This window comes from Monodon monoceros, unplaced genomic scaffold, assembly GCF_005190385.1.
Source record: "Monodon monoceros isolate NGI ecotype Baffin Bay Population unplaced genomic scaffold, NGI_Narwhal_1 Super_Scaffold_21, whole genome shotgun sequence".
In the NCBI taxonomy this organism is placed as follows: Eukaryota; Metazoa; Chordata; class Mammalia; order Artiodactyla; family Monodontidae; genus Monodon; species Monodon monoceros.
In genome coordinates, this window is record NW_021703778.1 from 129,890,228 (window position 1) to 129,910,157 (window position 19,930).

Below are 19,930 nucleotides of genomic sequence, written 5' to 3' on the forward strand. Positions count from 1 at the left end.
ATTGTATATATGTGCCACATCTTCTTTATCCATTCATCCGATGATGGACACTTAGGTTGTTTCCATCTCCGGGCTATTGTAAATAGAGCTGCAATGAACATTTTGGTACATGACTCTTTTTGAATTTTGGTTTTCTCAGGGTATATGCCCAGTAGTGGGATTGCTGGGTCATATGGTAATTCTATTTGTAGTTTTTTAAGGAACCTCCATACTGTTCTCCATAGTGGCTGAACCAATTCACATTCCCACCAGCAGTGCAAGAGTGTTCCCTTTTCTCCACACCCTCTCCAGCATTTATTGTTTCTAGATTTTTTGATGATGGCCATTCTGACTGGTGTGAGATGATATCTCATTGTAGTTTTGATTTGCATTTCCCTAATGATTAATGATGTTGAGCATTCTTTCATGTGTTTGTTGGCAGTCTGTATATCTTCTTTGGAGAAATGTCTATTTAGGTCTTCTGCCCATTTTTGGATTGGGTTGTTTGTTTTTTTGTTATTGAGCTGCATGAGCTGCTTGTAAATTTTGGAGATTATTCCTTTGTCATTTGCTTCATTTGCAAATATTTTCTCCCATTCTGAGGGTTGTCTTTTGGTCTTGATTATGGTTTCCTTTGCTGTGCAAAAGCTTTGAAGTTTCATTAGGTCCCATTTGTTTATTTTTGTTTTTATTTCCATTACTCTAGGAGGTGGGTCAGAAAGGATCTTGCTGTGATTTATGTCATAGAGTGTTCTGCCTATGTTTTCCTCTAAGAGTTTTATAGTTTCTGGCCTTACATTTAGGTCTTTAATCCATTTTGAGCTTATTTTTGTGTATGGTGTTAGGGAGTGATCTAATCTCATACTTTTACATGTACCTGTCCAGTTTTCCCAGCACCATTTATTGAAGAGGCTGTCCTTTCTCCACTGTACATTCCTGCCACCTTTATCAAAGATAAGGTGTCCATATGTGCGTGGGTTTACCTCTGGGCTTTCTATCCTGTTCCATTGATCTATCTTTCTGTTTTTGTGCCAGTACCATACTGTCTTGATTACTGTAGCTTTGTAGTATAGTCTGAAGTCAGGGAGCCTGATTCCTCCAGCTCCTTTTCTTGTTCTCAAGATTGCTTTGGCTATTCGGGGTCTTTTGTGTTTCCATACAAATTGCGAAATTTTTTGTTCTAGTTCTGTGGAAAATGCCAGTGGTAGTTTGATAGGGATTGCATTGAATCTGTAGATTGCTTTGGGTAGTAGAGTCATTTTCACAGTGTTGATTCTTCCCATCCAAGAACATGGTATATCTCTCCATCTATTTGTATCATCTTTAATTTCTTTCATCAGTGTCTTATAATTTTCTGCATACAGGTCTTTTGTCTCCTTAGGTAGGTTTATTCCTAGATATTTTATTCTTTTTGTTGCAGTGGTAAATGGGAGTGTTTTCTTGATTTCACTTTCAGATTTTTCATCATTAGTATATAGGAATGCCAGAGATTTCTGTGCATTAACTTTGTATCCTGCTACTTTACCAAATTCATTGATTAGCTCTAGTAGTTTTCTGGTAGTATCTTTAGGATTCTCTATGTATAGTATCATGTCATCTGCAAACAGTGACAGCTTTACTTCTTCTTTTCCGATTTGGATTCCTTTTATTTCCTTTTCTTCTCTGATTGCTGTGGCTAAAACTTCCAAAACTATGTTGAATAAGGGTGGTGAGAGTGGGCAACCTTGTCTTGTTCCTGATCTTAGTGGAAATGCTTTCAGTTTTTCACCATTGAGGATGATGTTTGCTGTGGGCTTGTCATATATGGCCTTTATTATGTTGAGGAAAGTTCCCTCTATGCCTACTTTCTGCAGGGTTTTTATCATAAATGGGTGTTGAATTTTGTCGAAAGCTTTCTCTGCATCTATTGAGATGATCATATGGTTTTTCTCCTTCAATTTGTTAATATGGTTTATCACATTGATAGATTTGCGTATATTGAAGAATCCTTGCATTCCTGGAATAAACCCCACTTGATCATGGTGTATGATTCTTTTAATGTGCTGTTGGGTTCTGTTTGCTAGTCTTTTGTTGAGGATTTTTGCATCTATGTTCATCAGTGATATTGGCCTGTAGTTTTCTTTCTTTGTGACACCCGTGTCTGGTTTTGGTATCAAGGTGATGGTGGCCTCGTAGAAGGAATTTGGGAGTGTTCTTCCCTCTGCTATATTTTGGAAGAGTTTGAGAAGGATAGGTGTTAGCTCTTCTCTAAATGTTTGATAGAATTCGCCTGTGAAGCCATCTGGTCCTGGGCTTTTGTTTGTTGGAAGATTTTTAATAACAGTCTCAATTTCAGTGCTTGTGATTGGTCTGTTCATATTTTCTATTTCTTCCTGATTCAGTCTTGGCAGGTTGTGCATTTCTAAGAATTTGTCCATTTCTTCCAGATTGTCCATTTTATTGGCATAGAGTTGCTTGTAGTAATCTCTCATGATCTTTTGTATTTCTGCAGTGTCAGTTGTTACTTCTCCTTTTTCATTTCTAATTCTATTGATTTGAGTCTTCTCCCTTTTTTTCTTGATGAGTCTGGCTAGTGGTTTATCAATTTTGTTTATCTTCTCAAAGAACCAGCTTTTAGTTTTATTGATCTTTGCTATTGTTTCCTTCATTTCTTTTTCATTTATTTCTGATCTGATTTTTATGATTTCTTTCCTTCTGCTAGCTTTGGGGTTTTTTTGTTCTTCTTTCTCTAATTGCTTGAGGTGCAAGGTTAGGTTGTTTATTCGAGATGTTTCCTGCTTCTTAAGGTGGGCTTGTATTGCTATAAACTTCCCCCTTAGAACTGCTTTTGCTGCATCCCATAGGTTTTGGGTCGTCGTGTCTCCATTGTCATTTGTTTCTAGGTATTTTTTTATTTCCTCTTTGATTTCTTCAGTGATCACTTCATTATTAAGTGGTGTATTGTTTAGCCTCCACGTGTTTGTATTTTTTACAGATCTTTTCCTGTAATTGATATCTAGTCTCATGGCGTTGTGGTCAGAAAAGATACTTGATACAATTTCAGTTTTCTTAAATTTACCAAGGCTTGATTTGTGACCCAAGATATGATCTATCCTGGAGAATGTTCCATGAGCACTTGAGAAAAATGTGTATTCTGTGGTTTTTGGATGGAGTGTCCTATAAATATCAATTAAGTCCATCTTGTTTAATGTATCATTTAAAGCTTGTGTTTCCTTATTTATTTTCATTTTGGATGATCTGTCCATGGGTGAAAGTGGGGTGTTAAAGTCCCCTACTATGAATGTGTTACTGTCGATCTCCCCTTTTATGGCTGTTAGTATTTGCCTTATGTATTGAGGTGCTCCTATGTTGGGTGCATAAATATTTACAATTGTTATATCTTCTTCTTGGATCGATCCCTTGATCATTATGTAGTGTCCTTCTTTGTCTCTTGTAATAGTCCTTATTTTAAAGTCTATTTTGTCTGATATGAGAATTGCTACTCCAGCTTTCTTTTGGTTTCCATTTGCATGGAATATCTTTTTCCATCCCTTTATTTTCAGTCTGTATGTGTCTCTAGGTCTGAAGTGGGTCTCTTGTAGACAGCATATATAAGGGTCTTGTTTTTGTATCCATTCAGCCAATCTGTGTCTTTTGGTGGGAGCATTTAGTCCATTTACATTTAAGGTAATTATCGATATGTATGTTCCTATTCCCATTTTCTAAATTGTTTTGGGTTCGTTACTATAGGTCTTTTCCTTCTCTTGTGTTCCTTGTCTAGAGAAGTTCCTTTAGCATTTGTTGTAAAGCTGGTTTGGTGGTGCTGAACTCTCTCAGCTTTTGCTTGTCTGTAAAGGTTTTAATTTCTCCATCAAACCTGAATGAGATCCTTGCTGGGTAGAGTAGTCTTGGTTGCAGGTTTTTCTCCTTCATCACTTTCAGTATGTCCTGCCACTCCCTTCTGGCTTGTAGGGTTTCTGCTGAGAGATCAGCTGTTAACCTTATGGGGATTCCCTTGTGTGTTATTTGTTGTTTTTCCCTTGCTGCTTTTAATATGCTTTCTTTGTATTTAATTTTTGACAGTTTGATTAATATGTGTCTTGGCGTATTTCTCCTTGGATTTATCCTGTATGGAACTCTCTGTGCTTCCTGGACTTGATTAACTATTTCCTTTCCCATATTAGGGAAGTTTTCAACTATAATCTCTTCAAATATTTTCTCAGTCCCTTTCTTTTTCTCTTCTTCTTCTGGAACCCCTACAATTCGAATGTTGGTGCGTTTAATGTTGTCCCAGAGGTCTCTGAGACTGTCCTCAGTTCTTTTCATTCTTTTTTCTTTATTCTGCTCTGCAGTAGTTATTTCCACTATTTTATCTTCCAGGTCACTTATCCGTTCTTCTGCCTCAGTTATTCTGTTATTGATCCCATCTAGAGTACTTTTAATTTCATTTATTGCGTTGTTCATTGTTGCTTGTTTCATGTTTATTTCTTCTAGGTCCTTGTTAACTGTTTCTTGCACTTTGTCCATTCTACTTCCAAGATTTCGGATCATCCTTACTATCATTATTCTGAATTCTTTTTCAGGTGGACTGCCTATTTCCTCTTCATTTGTTAGGTCTGGTGCATTTTTATCTTGCTCCTTCATCTGCTGTGTGTTTTTCTGTCTTCTCATTTTGCTTATCTTACTGTGTTTGGGGTCTCCTTTTTGCAGGCTCCAGGTTTGTAGTTCCCGCTGTTTTTGATGTCTCTCACCCGTGGCTAAGGTTGTTTCAGTGGGTTGTGTAGGCTTCCTGGTGGAGGGGACTAGTGCCTGTGTTGTGGTGGATGAGGCTGGATCTTGTCTCTCTAGTGGGCAGGTTCACGTCTGGTGGTGTGTTTTGGGGTGTCTGTGGCCTTATTATGATTTTAGGCAGGCTGTCTGCTAATGGGTGGGGTTGTGTTCCTGTTTTGCTAGTTGTTTGGCATAGGTTGTCTAGCACTGTGGATTGCTGGTCGTTGAGTGAAGCTGGGTGCTGGTGTTAAGATGGAGGTCTCTGGGAGATTTCTGCCGTTTAATATTATGTGGAGCTGGGAGGTCTCTTGTTGACCAGTGTCCTCAAGTTGGCTCTCCTACCTCAGAGGCAGAGCCCTGACTCCTGGCTGGAGCACCAAGAGCCTTTCATCCACACGGCTCAGAATAAAAGGGAGAAAAAGTAGAGAGAATTAGTAGAAGTATGAGGAAAGAAAGAAGGAAAGGAGGAAAGGAAGGAAGGAAGAAAGAAGCAAAGAAGGAAAGACAGGAGGGAGGGAGGGAGGGAGGAAGGAAGGAAGGAGGGAAAGAAGGAAAAAAGACAGAAAGAAAGAAGATACAGTAAAAATAAAATAAAGTATAATATAGTTATTGAATTAATAAATATTTAGAAAAAAAAAAAAAAAAAGGGACGGATAGAACCTTAGGAGAAATGTTGGAAGCAAAGCTATACAGAGAAAATCTTACACAGAAGCATACACATACACCTTCACAAAAAGAGGTAAAGGGGGAAAAATCATAAATCTTGCTCTCAGAGACCACCTCCTCAATTTGGGGTGATTCGTTGTCTAAAGGAGGGAAGGAAGGAAAGAAAGAAAGAAAGAAAGAAGGTAAAGTATAATCAAGTTATTACAAATAAAATTAATTATTGAGAAAAAAAAATTTTTTTAAAAACCATGGAGGGATAGAGCCCTAGGACAAATGGTGGAAGCAAGAGTATACAGACAAGATCTCACACAGAAGCATACACGTACACATTCACAAAAAGAGGAAAAGGGAAAAAAATCATAGATCTCGCTCCTAAAGTCCACCTCTTCAATTTGGGATCATTCCTTGTCTATTCAGGTATTCCATAGATGCAGGGTATATCAAGTTGATTGTGGAGCTTTAATCCGCTGCTTCTGAGGCTGCTGGGAGAGATTTCCCTTTCTCTTCTTTGTTCTCACAGCTCACAGGAGCTCAGCTTTGGATTTGGCCCTGCCTCTGCGTGTAGGTCGCTGGAGGGCGTCTGTTTTTTGCTCAGACAGGACAGGGTTAAAGGAGCCGCTGATTCGGGGGCTCTGGCTCACTCAGGCCGGGGGTGGGGGGCGGAAGGAGGGGCACTGCGTGCGGGGCGGGCCTGCGGCGTCAGAGGCGGCGTGACGTTGCGGCAGAGGCCGGCGTGACGTTGCACCAGCCTGAGGTCCGCCGTGCGTTCTCCCGGGGAAGTTGTCCCTGGTTCCCGGGAACCTGGCAGTGGCGGGCTGCACAGGCTCCGCGGAAGAGGGGTGTGGAGAGTGACCTGTGCTCGCACACAGGCCCCTTGGTGGCGGCAGCAGCAGCCCCAGCGTCTCCCGCCCGTCTCTGGGGTCCGCGCTTTCAGCCGCGGCTCGCGCCCGTCTCTGGGTCCGCGCTTTCAGCCGCGGCTCGCGCCCGTCTCTGGGGTTCGCGCTTTTAGCCGCGGCTCGCGCCCGTCTCTGGGGTTCGCGCTTTTAGCCGCGGCTCGCGCCCGTCTCTGGAGCTCCTTTAAGCAGCGCTCTTAAACCCCTCTCCTCGCGCACCAGGAAACAGAGAGGGAAGAAAAAGTCTCTTGCCTCTTCGGCAGGTGCAGGCTTTTCCCCGAACTCCCTCCCGGCTAGTCGTGGTGCACTAACCCCTTCAGGCTATGTTCAAGCCGCCAACCCCAGTCCTCTCCCTGCGCTCCTACCAAAACCGAAACCCGAGCCCCAGCTCGCAGCCCCGCCCGCCCCGGCGGGTGAGCAGACAAGCCTCTCGGGCTGGTGAGTGCCGGTCGGCACCGATCCTCTGTGCGGGAATCTCCCCGCCTTGCCCTCCGCACCCTGTTGCTGTGCTCTCCTCCGCCGTCCCGAAGCTCCCCCCTCCGCCTCCCGCAGTCTCCGCCCGCGTAGGGGCTTCCTAGTGTGTGGAAACTTTTCCTCCTTCACAGCTCCCTCCCACTGGTGCAGGTTCCGTCCTTATTCTTTTGTCTCTGTTTTTTCTTTTTTTCTTTTGCCCTACCCAGGTACGTGGAGAGTTTCTTGCCTTTTGGGAGGTCTGAGGTCTTCTGCCAGCCTTCAGTAGGTGTTCTGTAGGAGTTGTTCCACGTGTAGATGTATTTCTGGTGTATTCGTGGGGAGGAAGGCGATCTCCGCGTCTTACTCTTCCGCCATCTTCCCAACTCCTCTCTTCATCTTACATTACTTTCTTACGTAGTGAAGGGTCTATTTCTGGGACATTTCTTCTCCATTGGTTTGTGGTTTCTGTTCTCAAGTAATACATTGTTTTAATTATTACAGCAATAATACTACCTTAATATCTTCTTTTCCTACAGTTAATACCCCTTATTTCTAATTCAGTGTTTTTAGTTAGACTAGGATTTTTTTAGAAGAGTGTTTAATAAAAATGGTAATAGTAAGCATCTTGTTTTGCTCCTGATTTTTAATATAAATGCTTTTATTTTACTCTTTTGCCTTTAAATAATTATGGGAAGGAAATATTCATTTATCTTCTACTCTTAGAAACATTAATCTGAAATGGATGGAGACTTCTATCAAATGCCTGAATTTAGAAGTTGTTTATAAAGTGAATTTTTATATGTGAATCATGCTTTGCCAGAACTTACATTGCACATTGCAAAATGTGTCCCTAGAGAAAATGTTTCAGCTTCAAGCAAAATAAATTTTTTGATACCAGAATTTTTTGTTTTTCCCCCTCAAAAGGCAGTAGGGCATTTTCTTTGTTTTTTTTTTTTTTTTTTTTGTGCTACGCGGGCCCCTCACTGTTGTGGCCTCTCCCGTTGCGGAGCACAGGCTCCGGACGCGCAGGCTCAACGGCCATGGCTCACGGGCCCAGCCGCTCCGCGTCATGTGGGATCCTTCCGGACTGGGGCACGAACCCGTGTCCCCTGCATCGGCAGGCGGACTCTCAACCACTGTACCACCAGGGAAGCCCAGGACATTTTCTTAACTACCTGATAGACAAACATCTTCAAGTGGAGAGATGGAGTTTGACAATGCCTTCTAGACCCTGGCATTATTCCAAGGAACTCTTAGAAACACAGTGTCCCCAAACTGTCAAATTCTAGAAATCCTGAAGACAGCATTGAACTAGGTATTGGCTGGGTATCTTGAAGATGCTCTTGATTTGACTTGCTTGAAATCTATGCCAGCACTGTGCAGTCGAACTTTCTGTGATGATGGAAATGTTCTATAGCTCTGCTGTTCCGTATGGTTGCCACTGGCCACATGTGGCTGTCAGACACTTGTAATGTGGCTGGTGTGAACAGTTTTTAATTTTATTTAATTGTAGTTAAAATCTGAATAGCCTCATATAGCTAGTGGTTACCATATTGGACCGTGCAGATCTATGCAGTGCACTAGTATATATCTAAGGTCATTTGTAACTCTCAAACTGTGCTTTTCTGAATATGGCTAGAAATTTCCTAAGAATCTTCTCATAATTCAAGAACTGGTAAATTGGGAAAGTTGCGTGGGTTGGGGGAACCTCTGATGTGTTCCAGTTCTTGAATTCTTGATGAGATACTCCCTGAATCCAGGTGATACACATGGCTGTTCACTGCCTGCTGGTATCCATTAAAAATCAGGTATTATTTGTGATAATTGACAAGTTAATATATTTTCAGGATGAATATGAATTTTTTTTTCTTTTGCAGCTGTTGGGTTAATGCTCCAGACCAAAATTAACTTCTAGATAATAAGCTTCTGTAGCACTGAGGGAGGGGTTGGTTGTACGAAAGTCATTTCCTACAGAGAGGCTCAGAAGCCCTTTTGTGTAATTGACCTGATTCATCTACTACTGGGCTGTTATAAAATGAGGTTTTAGAGAAGGCTTCCATTTCTTGAAATAAACTTGATTTTTGTACACATTTTTATTTCTAATATTTTCTAATCTTGTTTCAGCTATTAGTTATGTGTAAATGTTCTAGAAATAAAACAGTCTTCTTTAGAAAAGTTGTATGAAAGGGAGTGAATCTATGTAGCATCAGTGTACATGATGTAAAGCCACAAATGGCTTTATGCTTTGTAGTTCATTAAAAAGTTTTTATATGTTTGATATAAAATCACCCCCCCATTCTGCCATGGGTAATTGAATAAAGCTGATATATTTTATAACAAATTGTCTTGAGAACTGAATTTGCATACAATATCAATTACATATCTCTTTAGTAAGGAATTGTCAGGGCATTGCCCAGTAATGTTCAAAAGTTGAATTTGCTTGCTCTAGCATGTCTGTATTTCTAGGAATTTCTAAAAATTCACTGTGCATACTCAAAGTCTAAAGTAAATAAACATTAGTAAAAATAAGACATACATTAGTGTGATTCTTTTTAGGAGTAGTAAGAGAGGCATGCCATGAAATTTAAAAAAAGGAAAAGAGATTGGAAGGAATTATTTTAGTAGTTAGGAATAGTTAAAATAAGTTATAAGTATATAAGTTATAAATTAAGAAGAGATTCCTCTGCTAGTTTCTACTTCTAGCTTTAATACTTACATAAGTACTAAGGCGAGAAATCAGATTTCTTTGTACCATCAAGTTCTTTATTTGAAATGCCTGTAGTTTAGTACATATTAGACGATGGGCCCAATGCTAGTTTAAGATGCTTCCTTTTCGAGCATCCGTTGAGATGCTCACTTTTTAGAGGCCTCTTATTATAGTAGAAGTTGTGTGTAAACAGTTTGAAGAAAATCAGTGCTTTGCCAAATAATTAGTAGTTTTATCCTAATTCTTTTATGTCTAAATTTGACTTTTAGAGAGGAAGTCCTTTTTACATACACATCATGTAGCTTATTTGAGGGACCACTGATTTTAGTTGACATAATGATTTACTGAAGAAAAAAAAAAGGACATCCAATTTGGTATTTTGTCTCCCTCTTGAAGAAGTATACTTTTTTTTTCTTTTGCGGTACGCGGGCCTCTCACTGTTGTGGCCTCTCCCGTTGGACACGCAGGCTCAGCGGCCATGGCTCAAGGGCCCAGCCGCTCCGCGGCATGTCGGATCTTCCCAGACCAGGGCACAAACCCGTGTCCCCTGCATCGGCAGGCGGACTCTCAACCACTGCGCCACCAGGGAAGCCTGAAGTATGCATTTTTTAAAAATCTCATTCTTTATAGCCAATTTAAAAAGCGACACATTTGGAATTATCTCTAATTTTAGACTTTTTCCTTCATATTGAAAGAGTATTCTTTATATAAAACTTTCAATGGGTATATATTTTGTATTTTTGTGTTTTTAGTCCACCAAAGTTTTTGACTACTGAAGAAGCTACTTAAGTTAATTTGCTTGCGAAATTCATTTACTTTTTGCCGTATAATGCTGTGTAACCAATCATCCCCAAACTCAGCGACGTGAAACCACAATCATTTGTTCTCATGACTGTGGGTTGTTGAGGTGGCTCTGCACTAGGCTGTGATGGAGTGGCTTTGCTTGCATCGCATGTATGCGGCTTGGATCTCCTCCCAGTGTCACTCGTCCTCCTCGGCAGGTTGGCTGGGACATACTCTTCCTATGGCCATGACAGAGGATAATCCCAACCGCCAACCACAGTGCACGCCCCTGCTTGTGTCCCATTTGTTTTTTTTTTTCCCCTGGTGGCGCTGTGGTTAAGAATCCGCCTGCCAATGCAGGGGACACGGGTTCGATCTCTGGTCCGGGAAGATCCCACATGCCGCAGAGCAACTAAGCCCGTGCGCCACAACTACTGAGCCTGCGCTCTAGAGCCCGTGAGCCACAACTGCTGAACCCACGTGCTACAACTACTGAGCCTGTGCTCTAGAGCCCGCGAGCTACAACTACTGAAGCCTGCGTGCCTAGAGCCTGTGCTCTGCAACAAGAGAAGCCACCACAGTGAGAAGCCCGCGTGCCACAACGAAGAGTAGCCCCCACTTGCCGCAACTAGAGAAAGCCCGTGTGCAGCAAAGAAGACATAACACAGCCAAAAAAAATAAATTAATTAAAAAAAAAGTATACTCATCCTGTAGGACTTAAAAAAAAAATCCCATTGGCTAAAGCAAGTCACATGGTCCAACCCAAAGTCCAGGGCAAGGAAGTTAACTGGAGGTATAAAGTCATGTCAAAGGGCATATCTTCAGGGAGGAGTGAAGAACTGTGTGACCAGTATTTCAGTCAACCACATACAATTTATATACCTGTCTTCATTTAGGTGATGAGAGGCTAAAATAAGCAAATGTTGGAGTGATTAAAGAAGGAATGTGCGGGATTTAATTTGGTTTTCAAAATTATTAATTGGCGAACTATGTAAAGCAGTCTGGAGTGTAAAGTGGTACTAATTCTAGAGATTATCATATTAAGTGAAGTAAGTCAGACAGAAAGATAAGTATCATATGATATTACTTATATGTGGAATCTAAAAAAATGATACAAATGAACTTATTTACAAAACAGAAATAGACTCACAGATACAGGAAACAAACTTATGGTTATGGAATTGGGGGGGAGATTTGGGATTAACAGATACACACTACTATATATAAAATAAACAACAAGGACGTACTGGGAACTATATTGAATATTTTATAGTAACCTGTAATGGAAAAGAATCTGAAAAAGAACAGGTGTGTGTGTGTGTGTGTGTGTATGTGTGTGTAACTGAATCACTTTGCTGTACATCTGAAACTAACACAACATTGTAAAGTAACTATACTTCAATTTACAAAACAGGTAAAACACATAGCTACTAATGGCAGAGCTATGACTCAGACCACCCCCCCCCCCAAGAAAAAGATGGTACTAATTCAGGAATAGGATAAAATGATGTCTTTACCTGATTCGTGAATTGTACAAATCTTGTACTATATCAAATTCATTTCTTGCTATACTTTGGCTTTTTCACTTTGTGTGATATTTTCTCTTTTAGGAATCAAAAATTACTACAGGGTAATACTTGAAAAATATTTTTCACCCATAGGGTAAAAAAGATTCTTTGACATAAATGACTAATGTTATATTAATATGTATTTAATCAGAGATATTTTGGACTGTTGGCGCCAACGGCAGAATAAAAGATGTTAGTCGTCAGTGTTTTAAGAGGAACGTAAATAGCCTTTTCTATTCCTGACGTTTTGCGTACCTTCCAGTATTCAGTAAAAACGCTCTACTGTTGGCCTCCCAGCAATGCTCAAAAATCAGAGATTCAATACAGTAAAAAAAACTTTATCTTATGTTTTTTAGTGACAGTACCAATTTGAGATGACAAAGGGAGGAGAATGACCTCAAAGAACCAGATGGCTAAGTATTAGATAAGAAATATTTTTCTTTTCATAAACAGTTCCTCTGTGTTTTAGGTGGACTGGATTTGCTTTCCATGCTCTTTTGTTTCGTGTGGGCTGGTTGGAGGAAGAAGCAAGTAGGGAAGTGTGGCCTTCAGAGTCATAGGAGTTGAATGAATGCAGGAGAGAACAGAGTCCCTGCCCTGGTCATTGCGAATGCGGTGCTGATGAGGCTGGGGTCAGGGCCTTTCCGGATAGCTTTGCCCTCATCTCCCACCACCGTGCTGCTCCAGAATCCAAGTGGTAGAATGGGCTCAGCAGCTTCCTACTTTATGGGGAGGGAAAGTGAGGTTCTGAGATGTTCAGGGACTTGTGCAAATATGGGATGGGATGCAGAGCCAGGATGGGGTCTCCCTCTGGCCTTCATGCTGTACCTTTTGCTGTAGTGGGGCTGGATGAGAGTGTGTGGGTGTATAATTCCTGGAAGAACGTCTGAAAATCTGCGTGTGGGAGCAGTATTGCGTTCCTGATAGAACGTTTTAATGTTTTGCCTTGGGAAATATTTTGGTCTGGGGAAGCTAAAAAACCTCAAGATAAGGAAAACCTCAACCTGTAGCTGTAACTGCCACACCTCAACTGCCATAAAGAATTGAGGGGTCTTTGGAAGTGTAGCAGCAGGTCAAAGCCAGTTGCTAAAATAATAGCCACAAGCTTCACCCTTCTTAGACAGGATCCTGGTATTTGAGTTGGATGAAATGCCTTCTCTGTCCATATCAAATTGAAATGTTTGAAAGAGGTTTGGGAATCTCTTTTTAAAATTGAAATTGTTCTTTTGTGTTGCTGTCTTTGTAGCTGAGGAAACAGTCCCATCTTAGGTAAGTTCACAGCACCAGCTAGGAAAAGAGTTGGAGCTAGAATTCCCCTCTTGATCCCTTACACCACTATTATTATTTCCATATTAATGTGGTGACTGTTTCATCGATCCCCTCCTTGGTTTTAAGGTACCACGTAGAGGTGAAGGGAGGATACACAAAGAAATAGGAAATTCCTCAAAGAGCATCCAGTCCAAATGGTGTGAGATAAATGGGAGATTGACTGGTGGTGTCACACAGGGTTGGTGAAGACTATTAATAAGGTTCTGTGACTTGAATCACACATGTAGGGCATGCCAAGACTTATGACCGTGTCCTAAAGTAATCCCAAAGTTACTGTTCTGATTTTTCTTTTTCCATTGTGTTTTCTAACTCACTTTCGTTGGCACTTATCAGTATTGTTTTATAACTGTCTGTCACCTGATCTGTCTTCTCCACCTGACTGAGTCTGTTAAGAGACAGGGTGTCTCGTATCCTTAGCCCCTCAGCGCACAGCCGTGGGCCTGGCTCACCCCATGTACTACTTCGCTTGATGCTATCTTGAATGAATATATGCATCTACATATTTTGTATATAAATATATTTTCATATTCAATAGCTCTGAAGTAGCTACTTGGAGCAGAGACCATTTCCAACTAGAAATGGGGCATTGAGAATTTTCATTTGGAGGCCAAGCCCAGGAAGATTTTCTGAATGAATCGATGTTTAAAAAGCTGCAGCAGGTTATCCCCAGAGGGAGTAGACTGTAATGGTGCTGCCATAGTTAGTTCTCTGGCTGGAAATGAAAGTCTGCTATTTATTTTATGAAACCGTACAATACGCAGCATTTGTTAGGCACAGGAAAATAGATACTGTTGTGTCCCTGGGCTTTATGTATGGAGTTCAGTCGGGCAGTGCAAGTCCAGATGCATCTGATAGCTTAAATAATGAGGAGTTCGGGCTGTCATGATGTAAAGCCGGTGTCAGGCACTTACTGGTTTACGTACATCTTCATATGCACGGTTGCAGCAGTGCGTTCACTATCGTGGTGAATTGATGTGCACTCCTTGAGACCGGGGGGCCACGGTGCAGGGGTTTATCAGACTCCAATGCCCTTCACATCTCTTGTCTCTAGTGTCCCCGGCCTGTTCATCTACAGTGTACAGTCTGTCTTAGCTACAGTAGTTGCTTGTGATTTATATGTGCAGGTGACAGAGAGATTGCTTTCGAGGGAGGGCAGAGCCTTCAGTCTGTAATGGGAAGCTGGGCTGCCTCTGGAATGTGGCCGTTTGATGCTGATGACGCTTCACTTCTGTAGCCCACACAGGTGCTGCTCTGTGAGTTCAGACTGGTTAAGATCAAATGTGATGCCTCCGAAGTGTGGCTGGGAGCCCCTGGCACGCCCTCTCTTGCTGTTATTTCCTATAGAAAATTCTTTTTGACAAATGCATTTTTTAGGTGGCAGGCGTTTTCTCAAGAATGTGTCTTTGTGGTGTTTGCCAGGAAATGCCTTGAATTTAAAAATTGTCAGTGTTGGCTACTGGAAAGAGTATGAAATATGGAGTCAGACAAAACCAGATGTAGATTTGAGTCCCATCTGCCCCTTCCCAGCTGTGCAATTTATGCGTGTTCCAGTCATTCAAGCCTCTTACTGCCCACGAGGAGCCTCCCTTACAAGGTTTCTTGGCACATAGTAAATGCACAGCAAATGCTATTTAAAAGAATTAATGTGTGAACTCTGAATTTTAAACCAAGAAACACCATTTCTTACCTTGTGAGGTTTCTTACAAGGGTTTTTCATTGTCCTCTGAAGCTTCCAAATACCTTTACCACCTATTTGCCCTGCGTATATGAAGAGCTACATTTTCATCACACATTTACTAAATAAGTTTATTTACTAAATGAGTGGATTTTTTTAGTCTCCAGAATTTTTTTTTTAATTTGAAGCTTGAAAGGCAACTTGTGGGTTTGAATCAAAATACCCTTGTTTAGCAGCTGAGACAGGTATGCCCGCAGCACTTGGAAATCTTATTTCTACAAACTTGCTGGCTGAAAAGCTTGCCGGGCCAGACAGCATTCTGACCCTCTTTCATGGAATAGTACTTTTTTGCCTTTATGAGCAAATGTACCTTTAGATTTGGAGGCAAACAATAGTGGGCTGAGGAGTCGACAGGTAGGGAATTGGGACGGTGGGTGTGGAGCCCTCTTTTGAGGTTCTTGGCCGTGAGAAGCTGGGAAGGAGAGGGTAGGCTCACAGTGAGGCTCGGCGCTGGAGGGCTTTGCTTGTTTTTGCGTTGCTGGTTTGCTCTGAAGGTGGGTGATGTCACCAATGACGACCTGTTCTTTTCCAAATCATACTTGCGCATTTCTGACTGGCCTCTTAACGGATTAAACACTGTTAAAATTCTCTCTTCTCCTATCTTTGGTAATGCAACTTTCTTCTGTTCCTGGTCCTTCTGCCTGTGACTAAGAAGGGTTTATTTCTTTATTTTTTTGAAGATATAAAAGGTATTTATTTTGTTTGAAATTTACATACGTTGAAAGTCACTTTTTTGACGAATAGTTCCGTGAATTACGGTTTATTTCTTTAAATGGTCATCTTTCCCAGGGTCTGTCCTTGCCTTCTATACTTTATTCTGTACATTTTCTTGAGTAATCTCATTTGCTCTCATGATTTTAACTTCCACACCTGTATGGTGCAGGCACCCAAGTTTATAACTTCTCTTGCCTCATACATGTCTTCCCCCGGATGTCCCTGTAATTCCTATTTCTAATAGTGCCGTCGCCTTGGCCTTGGCCGGGAGCCTATGTGATATTCCCTTTCTCTGTCTCTCACTTGGTGCGGCCACGCCATAGGTCACCAATTACTATTGATTTTTTGCCTTTAAAACCAGGGTCCTCAGCTGTAGCTGCAAGTAAGGATCACCTGTGGAACTTTTAAAAGTTCTGTCCCAGAGCTACTGAATCAGCATCTCTTGAGACTTAGGCACGCATATTTTTATGAAGCTTCCCTGGTAATTCTCATGTTCATCTAGCATTGAAAACAACTCTTAGCAGAATTTGTTCTCCCACAGTTCCGGAGGCCTCACACCTTGGAATCAAGGTGTCCGCAAGGCCGTGCTGCCTCTGAAGGCCTTGGGGGAGGGTTCTCCTTTGCCTCTTCCCGCTTGTGGTGGCTCCAGGCGTTCCTTGGCCTGTGATCGTCTAACTCCAGTCCCTGCCTCCATCTTCACCTGGTCGTCTCCTCTCTTTCCCTGTGTGTGTCTCCTAAAGACATTTGTCACTGGATTTAGGGCCCCCAGCAATCCAGGATGATCTCATCTCCAGATCCCTAACTACGTCTGCAGAGACTCTTTTTCCAAGTAAGGTCACCTTCACAGGTTCTGGGACATGGACCTGTCTTTCTGAGGGCCACCCACTACGTTCCTCCTCAGGTTAGGGTAGTTCTCCCATCCAGTCATCCTGACTCTAATCCGGATGTGCATCTTGCATGCTGCTGCCCTCATGATTACTTTATATGCAATCATGTTAGTCCTTTGCTTACATCTTACCAACTCCCATTCTTCTTAGGGTAAAAGGCCATGCCCCTTGTCATGGAGTATCAGGGGGTTGTAATCTGGGCCCTGCCCACCTTTTACCCTCCTAGCCCTCTGCGTCTGTCCTCTTGAACTCTACGCTCCCACAGCACTGAACCACTCCTTGCCTTTGTACATACGATTGCCCTGCATTCCCCATTTAGTCATCTTGTTCAGATTCCAAGAAAGTTCACACGATCTGCTCTGTGAGGGCTTCCGACATGGCTCTTCCCGCGTGCTTTGAATGACTAGTGCATCTTGTTGCACGAGTGTTTTGTCACGCTTGTTTTTATGTCTTTCTCTGCTTTTAAGTGGAGAGCTCTGAACACGGGTTGGTTGATATTCATCGTTGCAGCTCTAGTACTTGGCATTATAAATATTGAACGAATGACCATGTAGCTTAACCTGATTCGAAACTTTTCTCATCGTGACACTGTTTTCTCCACTCTTACCTTAATTATTTCCAGCACGGTTTTTCACTGGGTGTCATGTAGATGTATTAAGTAAGCAGGCATATTAAGTGGACTGGCGTATTTGCTTAACCTGAAATATCTGTGCATCTCTGCTCAGGCAGTTGAAATGAAAATGCTTTTGCATATGTTAAGGTTGACATTTTTGGTTTTGTGTTTTCACTTTTATATTAGATATGGCTTTGGGGTTGCAAGTAGCAGAAACCAACCTGAGTTAGCTGAAACTAAAAAGAATTTCACCAACAAGGGTCAGAGTACATCTGGGCCAATAGAAGCCCTTAAGGACCCTCTTTCCATCTCTTTTTGTTGCTTGTCTCTGTTCATCTGTTTCACTCCTCACTTCTCTGCTGCTTCATCACGGAACAGACTGTGACATCCCCACAGCTCCCGTGCTTCCAGTTTGCAGCTCTGGCCACCCACGCAGACTGGCGGTTGTCTCTCGTCCGGCTTTGCGTTTTCCGGGATGAGAATGTCATTGGCCAGCTCGGGCCGGATGTCTGCCTCCAGCTATTCAGCTCCAGGGTGGTGGAGAGGATGCTGGCCTGGCTGTTTCATTCAGACATGATGCCGGGGCTCCCCTTAGGGAGTTCAGGGCTAGATTCCTGAGAAGGTATGTCATGGTGAGCAGATCTCTTCAAAAGCACCTGCCGTGCTCTTACTAGGTTCGCTATCCTTGACCAGCAGTATATAGTTGAGAGAAAGATGCAGCGGAGAGCTAGGCAAGTGTGAGGGTCACAAGGAACCTTGCCAGATCTTGTACCAATTGCCTCTAGGCCACAGTGGCGAAAATGTCCCTTAATTGTTTACAGCCCTGCCTTTGATTGATTCACCTACGTTTCTCTTAATACAGGATGCTCATCTTGGTTTAAGTGACACGGAAATATATTAGGACAAAGTGAGTTTATAATGGTTGTTTACTCATGGATATGTTCTTTGTAGTAGTGATCACAGATATGTTTAAGAAAACAATGCACATTATTCTGATCTTGCCTCAGAAAAAGGAGAGGAATAAGACTTGAAACAAATTATTTTTGTATTCTAGAGACATTTTCTTTTTGCTGACGTTCCTTTGTGATGGAAATGGAGACATTAAAAACACAGCAGGAATAATTTCTGGTGATAATTTAAATCCATTGTCATACTATAGCTACTGAATTGTAAAACAAGCACCACAAACCCCTTGTTCTGACTTTCACTGTTCTCAGTGGGCCTTGTGTCCCACCCAGAGATCATGGCCACCATGATCTCTGGGATTGACGGACAAGTGGCAAAGGCAAGACTTCCAGGAGAGGGTGGAGCCGCCACACCACAGGCACTGCCCCTGACTTTGGTGCTCCGAGGGAGCTTTGGAGCTGTTATGTTTATCCACACAGATTTGAAACAATTCCCTTCCTTCTTTCGGTTCTCTTTTTGAAAAGAATTTCTGCCAAGAGGGAGTTGGAGAATAGACATGGCAGTGTGGCAGCATGAGAAGCGGTCAGAACGTACAGGGACCCTTAATCCAGAGTTAGAAAATACAGGTAAAAACGGAAACCCTCCTGAAAACGGAAACCCTCCTGCAATCCTGCATTTCTTTTAAACACTGGTACTGGCTTAAGGTATTAATTCAGGAAATCTGCTTAAGGACAGTAGTGTTTTCCAGGTGACTTTTAGAGATATTTGTTAGTGGACTAAAACTCATCTTTTCTACCTTTGGGCTTTTTAATGGTCAACCTTCTTGTAGAGTCATACTTTATGTTTAATTTTGCAGGCTAGTTTTTGCTAACCTGACAGTATAGGGTTCAAATAGCAATGGGAATGAAGGTGGAGAATTCCAAACTTTTAAGAATGCAAGTAACTAAATTGGGTCTTACAAATAAAGAGCCTACAGACATTAACATGATTTGCAAGTGAGAGATGAGGCTTAATTAGAATGCTAGCTTCTAACTAGTTCATTTAAAAATATTTCTTGAGTGTTTCTCCGGGGCCCATTAGGACTGCGCTTGCTGAGTTGAGCCAGCACTAATACGGCCTCTGCAGAATTTTCATTTGCTTATTTTATACTCGGTCTCTTCTGAAAAGATTTGAAGAGTCTGACTTTATAGAATAGGAAACCTGTAATTACTTTGTACATCACTCTTCAATTAAGTTTCCGGAAGTGATTTGAACTTCATCATAGCTGATGTCTGTGAACCGTCTGTTCTGTGTCTCTTTTGTGGGGCGGTTAGTGGGCAAGTCTTTGTGAGCATTCCTGTCTTTTCCCTTAGGCCGTCGAACTTCTATTCTTAATGCCTTTAAAATCTACAAATAAATGAACCCTCTCATCTCTGTTTATAGGTACAATGGTGCTTTACCTAATGGAGACAGAGGCCGGAGGAAAAGCAGATTTGCTCTCTACAAGCGGCCGAAGGCTAATGGAGTCAAACCCAGCACAGTCCATGTGATATCCACGCCGCAGGCATCCAAGGTAGGGGCTCCTTGGAACCGAGAGGGCCGGCGGTGACTCATGGTTATTCCTGATCAGCTGCTCTTCCCTTTGGGTCTCATTTCTCTGTGGGACAGTTTCTCAACCATTTGAGCTGGATAATCTTTGTTGTGAAGGGCTGTCCTGTGCATTGTATGTTTCGCAGCATCCCTGGCCTCTGCCCACTAGATGCCGGTAGCACCTCAGTCCCCCAACCCCCAACTGCCACCACCATGGAGACAACCACAAGTAGCTCCAGGGCTTGCCACATTTCCCCTCCCTCCCCTCCCCTCCCCTCCCACCCCTCCCATCTGTCCCCCAGTCCTCACCCCATAATGAACCACTGATTTAGGATATAGTGGAATCAGCATATTATCAATTTAGAATAGTTATGGTTGA

General features: G+C 42.1%; 1 protein-coding gene across 1 annotated transcript in view; it reads left to right on the forward strand.

Moving 5' to 3' along the window:
• The window catches only part of PELI2 (pellino E3 ubiquitin protein ligase family member 2), a 221,703-nt gene that overhangs the window by 41,360 nt on the left and 160,413 nt on the right, over positions 1-19,930 (forward strand). Inside the window, exon 2 of the mRNA XM_029237238.1 lies at positions 19,405-19,534. Within this exon, the coding sequence (XP_029093071.1) occupies positions 19,405-19,534 (130 nt within the window). The remainder of the gene's footprint in view (positions 1-19,404; positions 19,535-19,930) is intronic.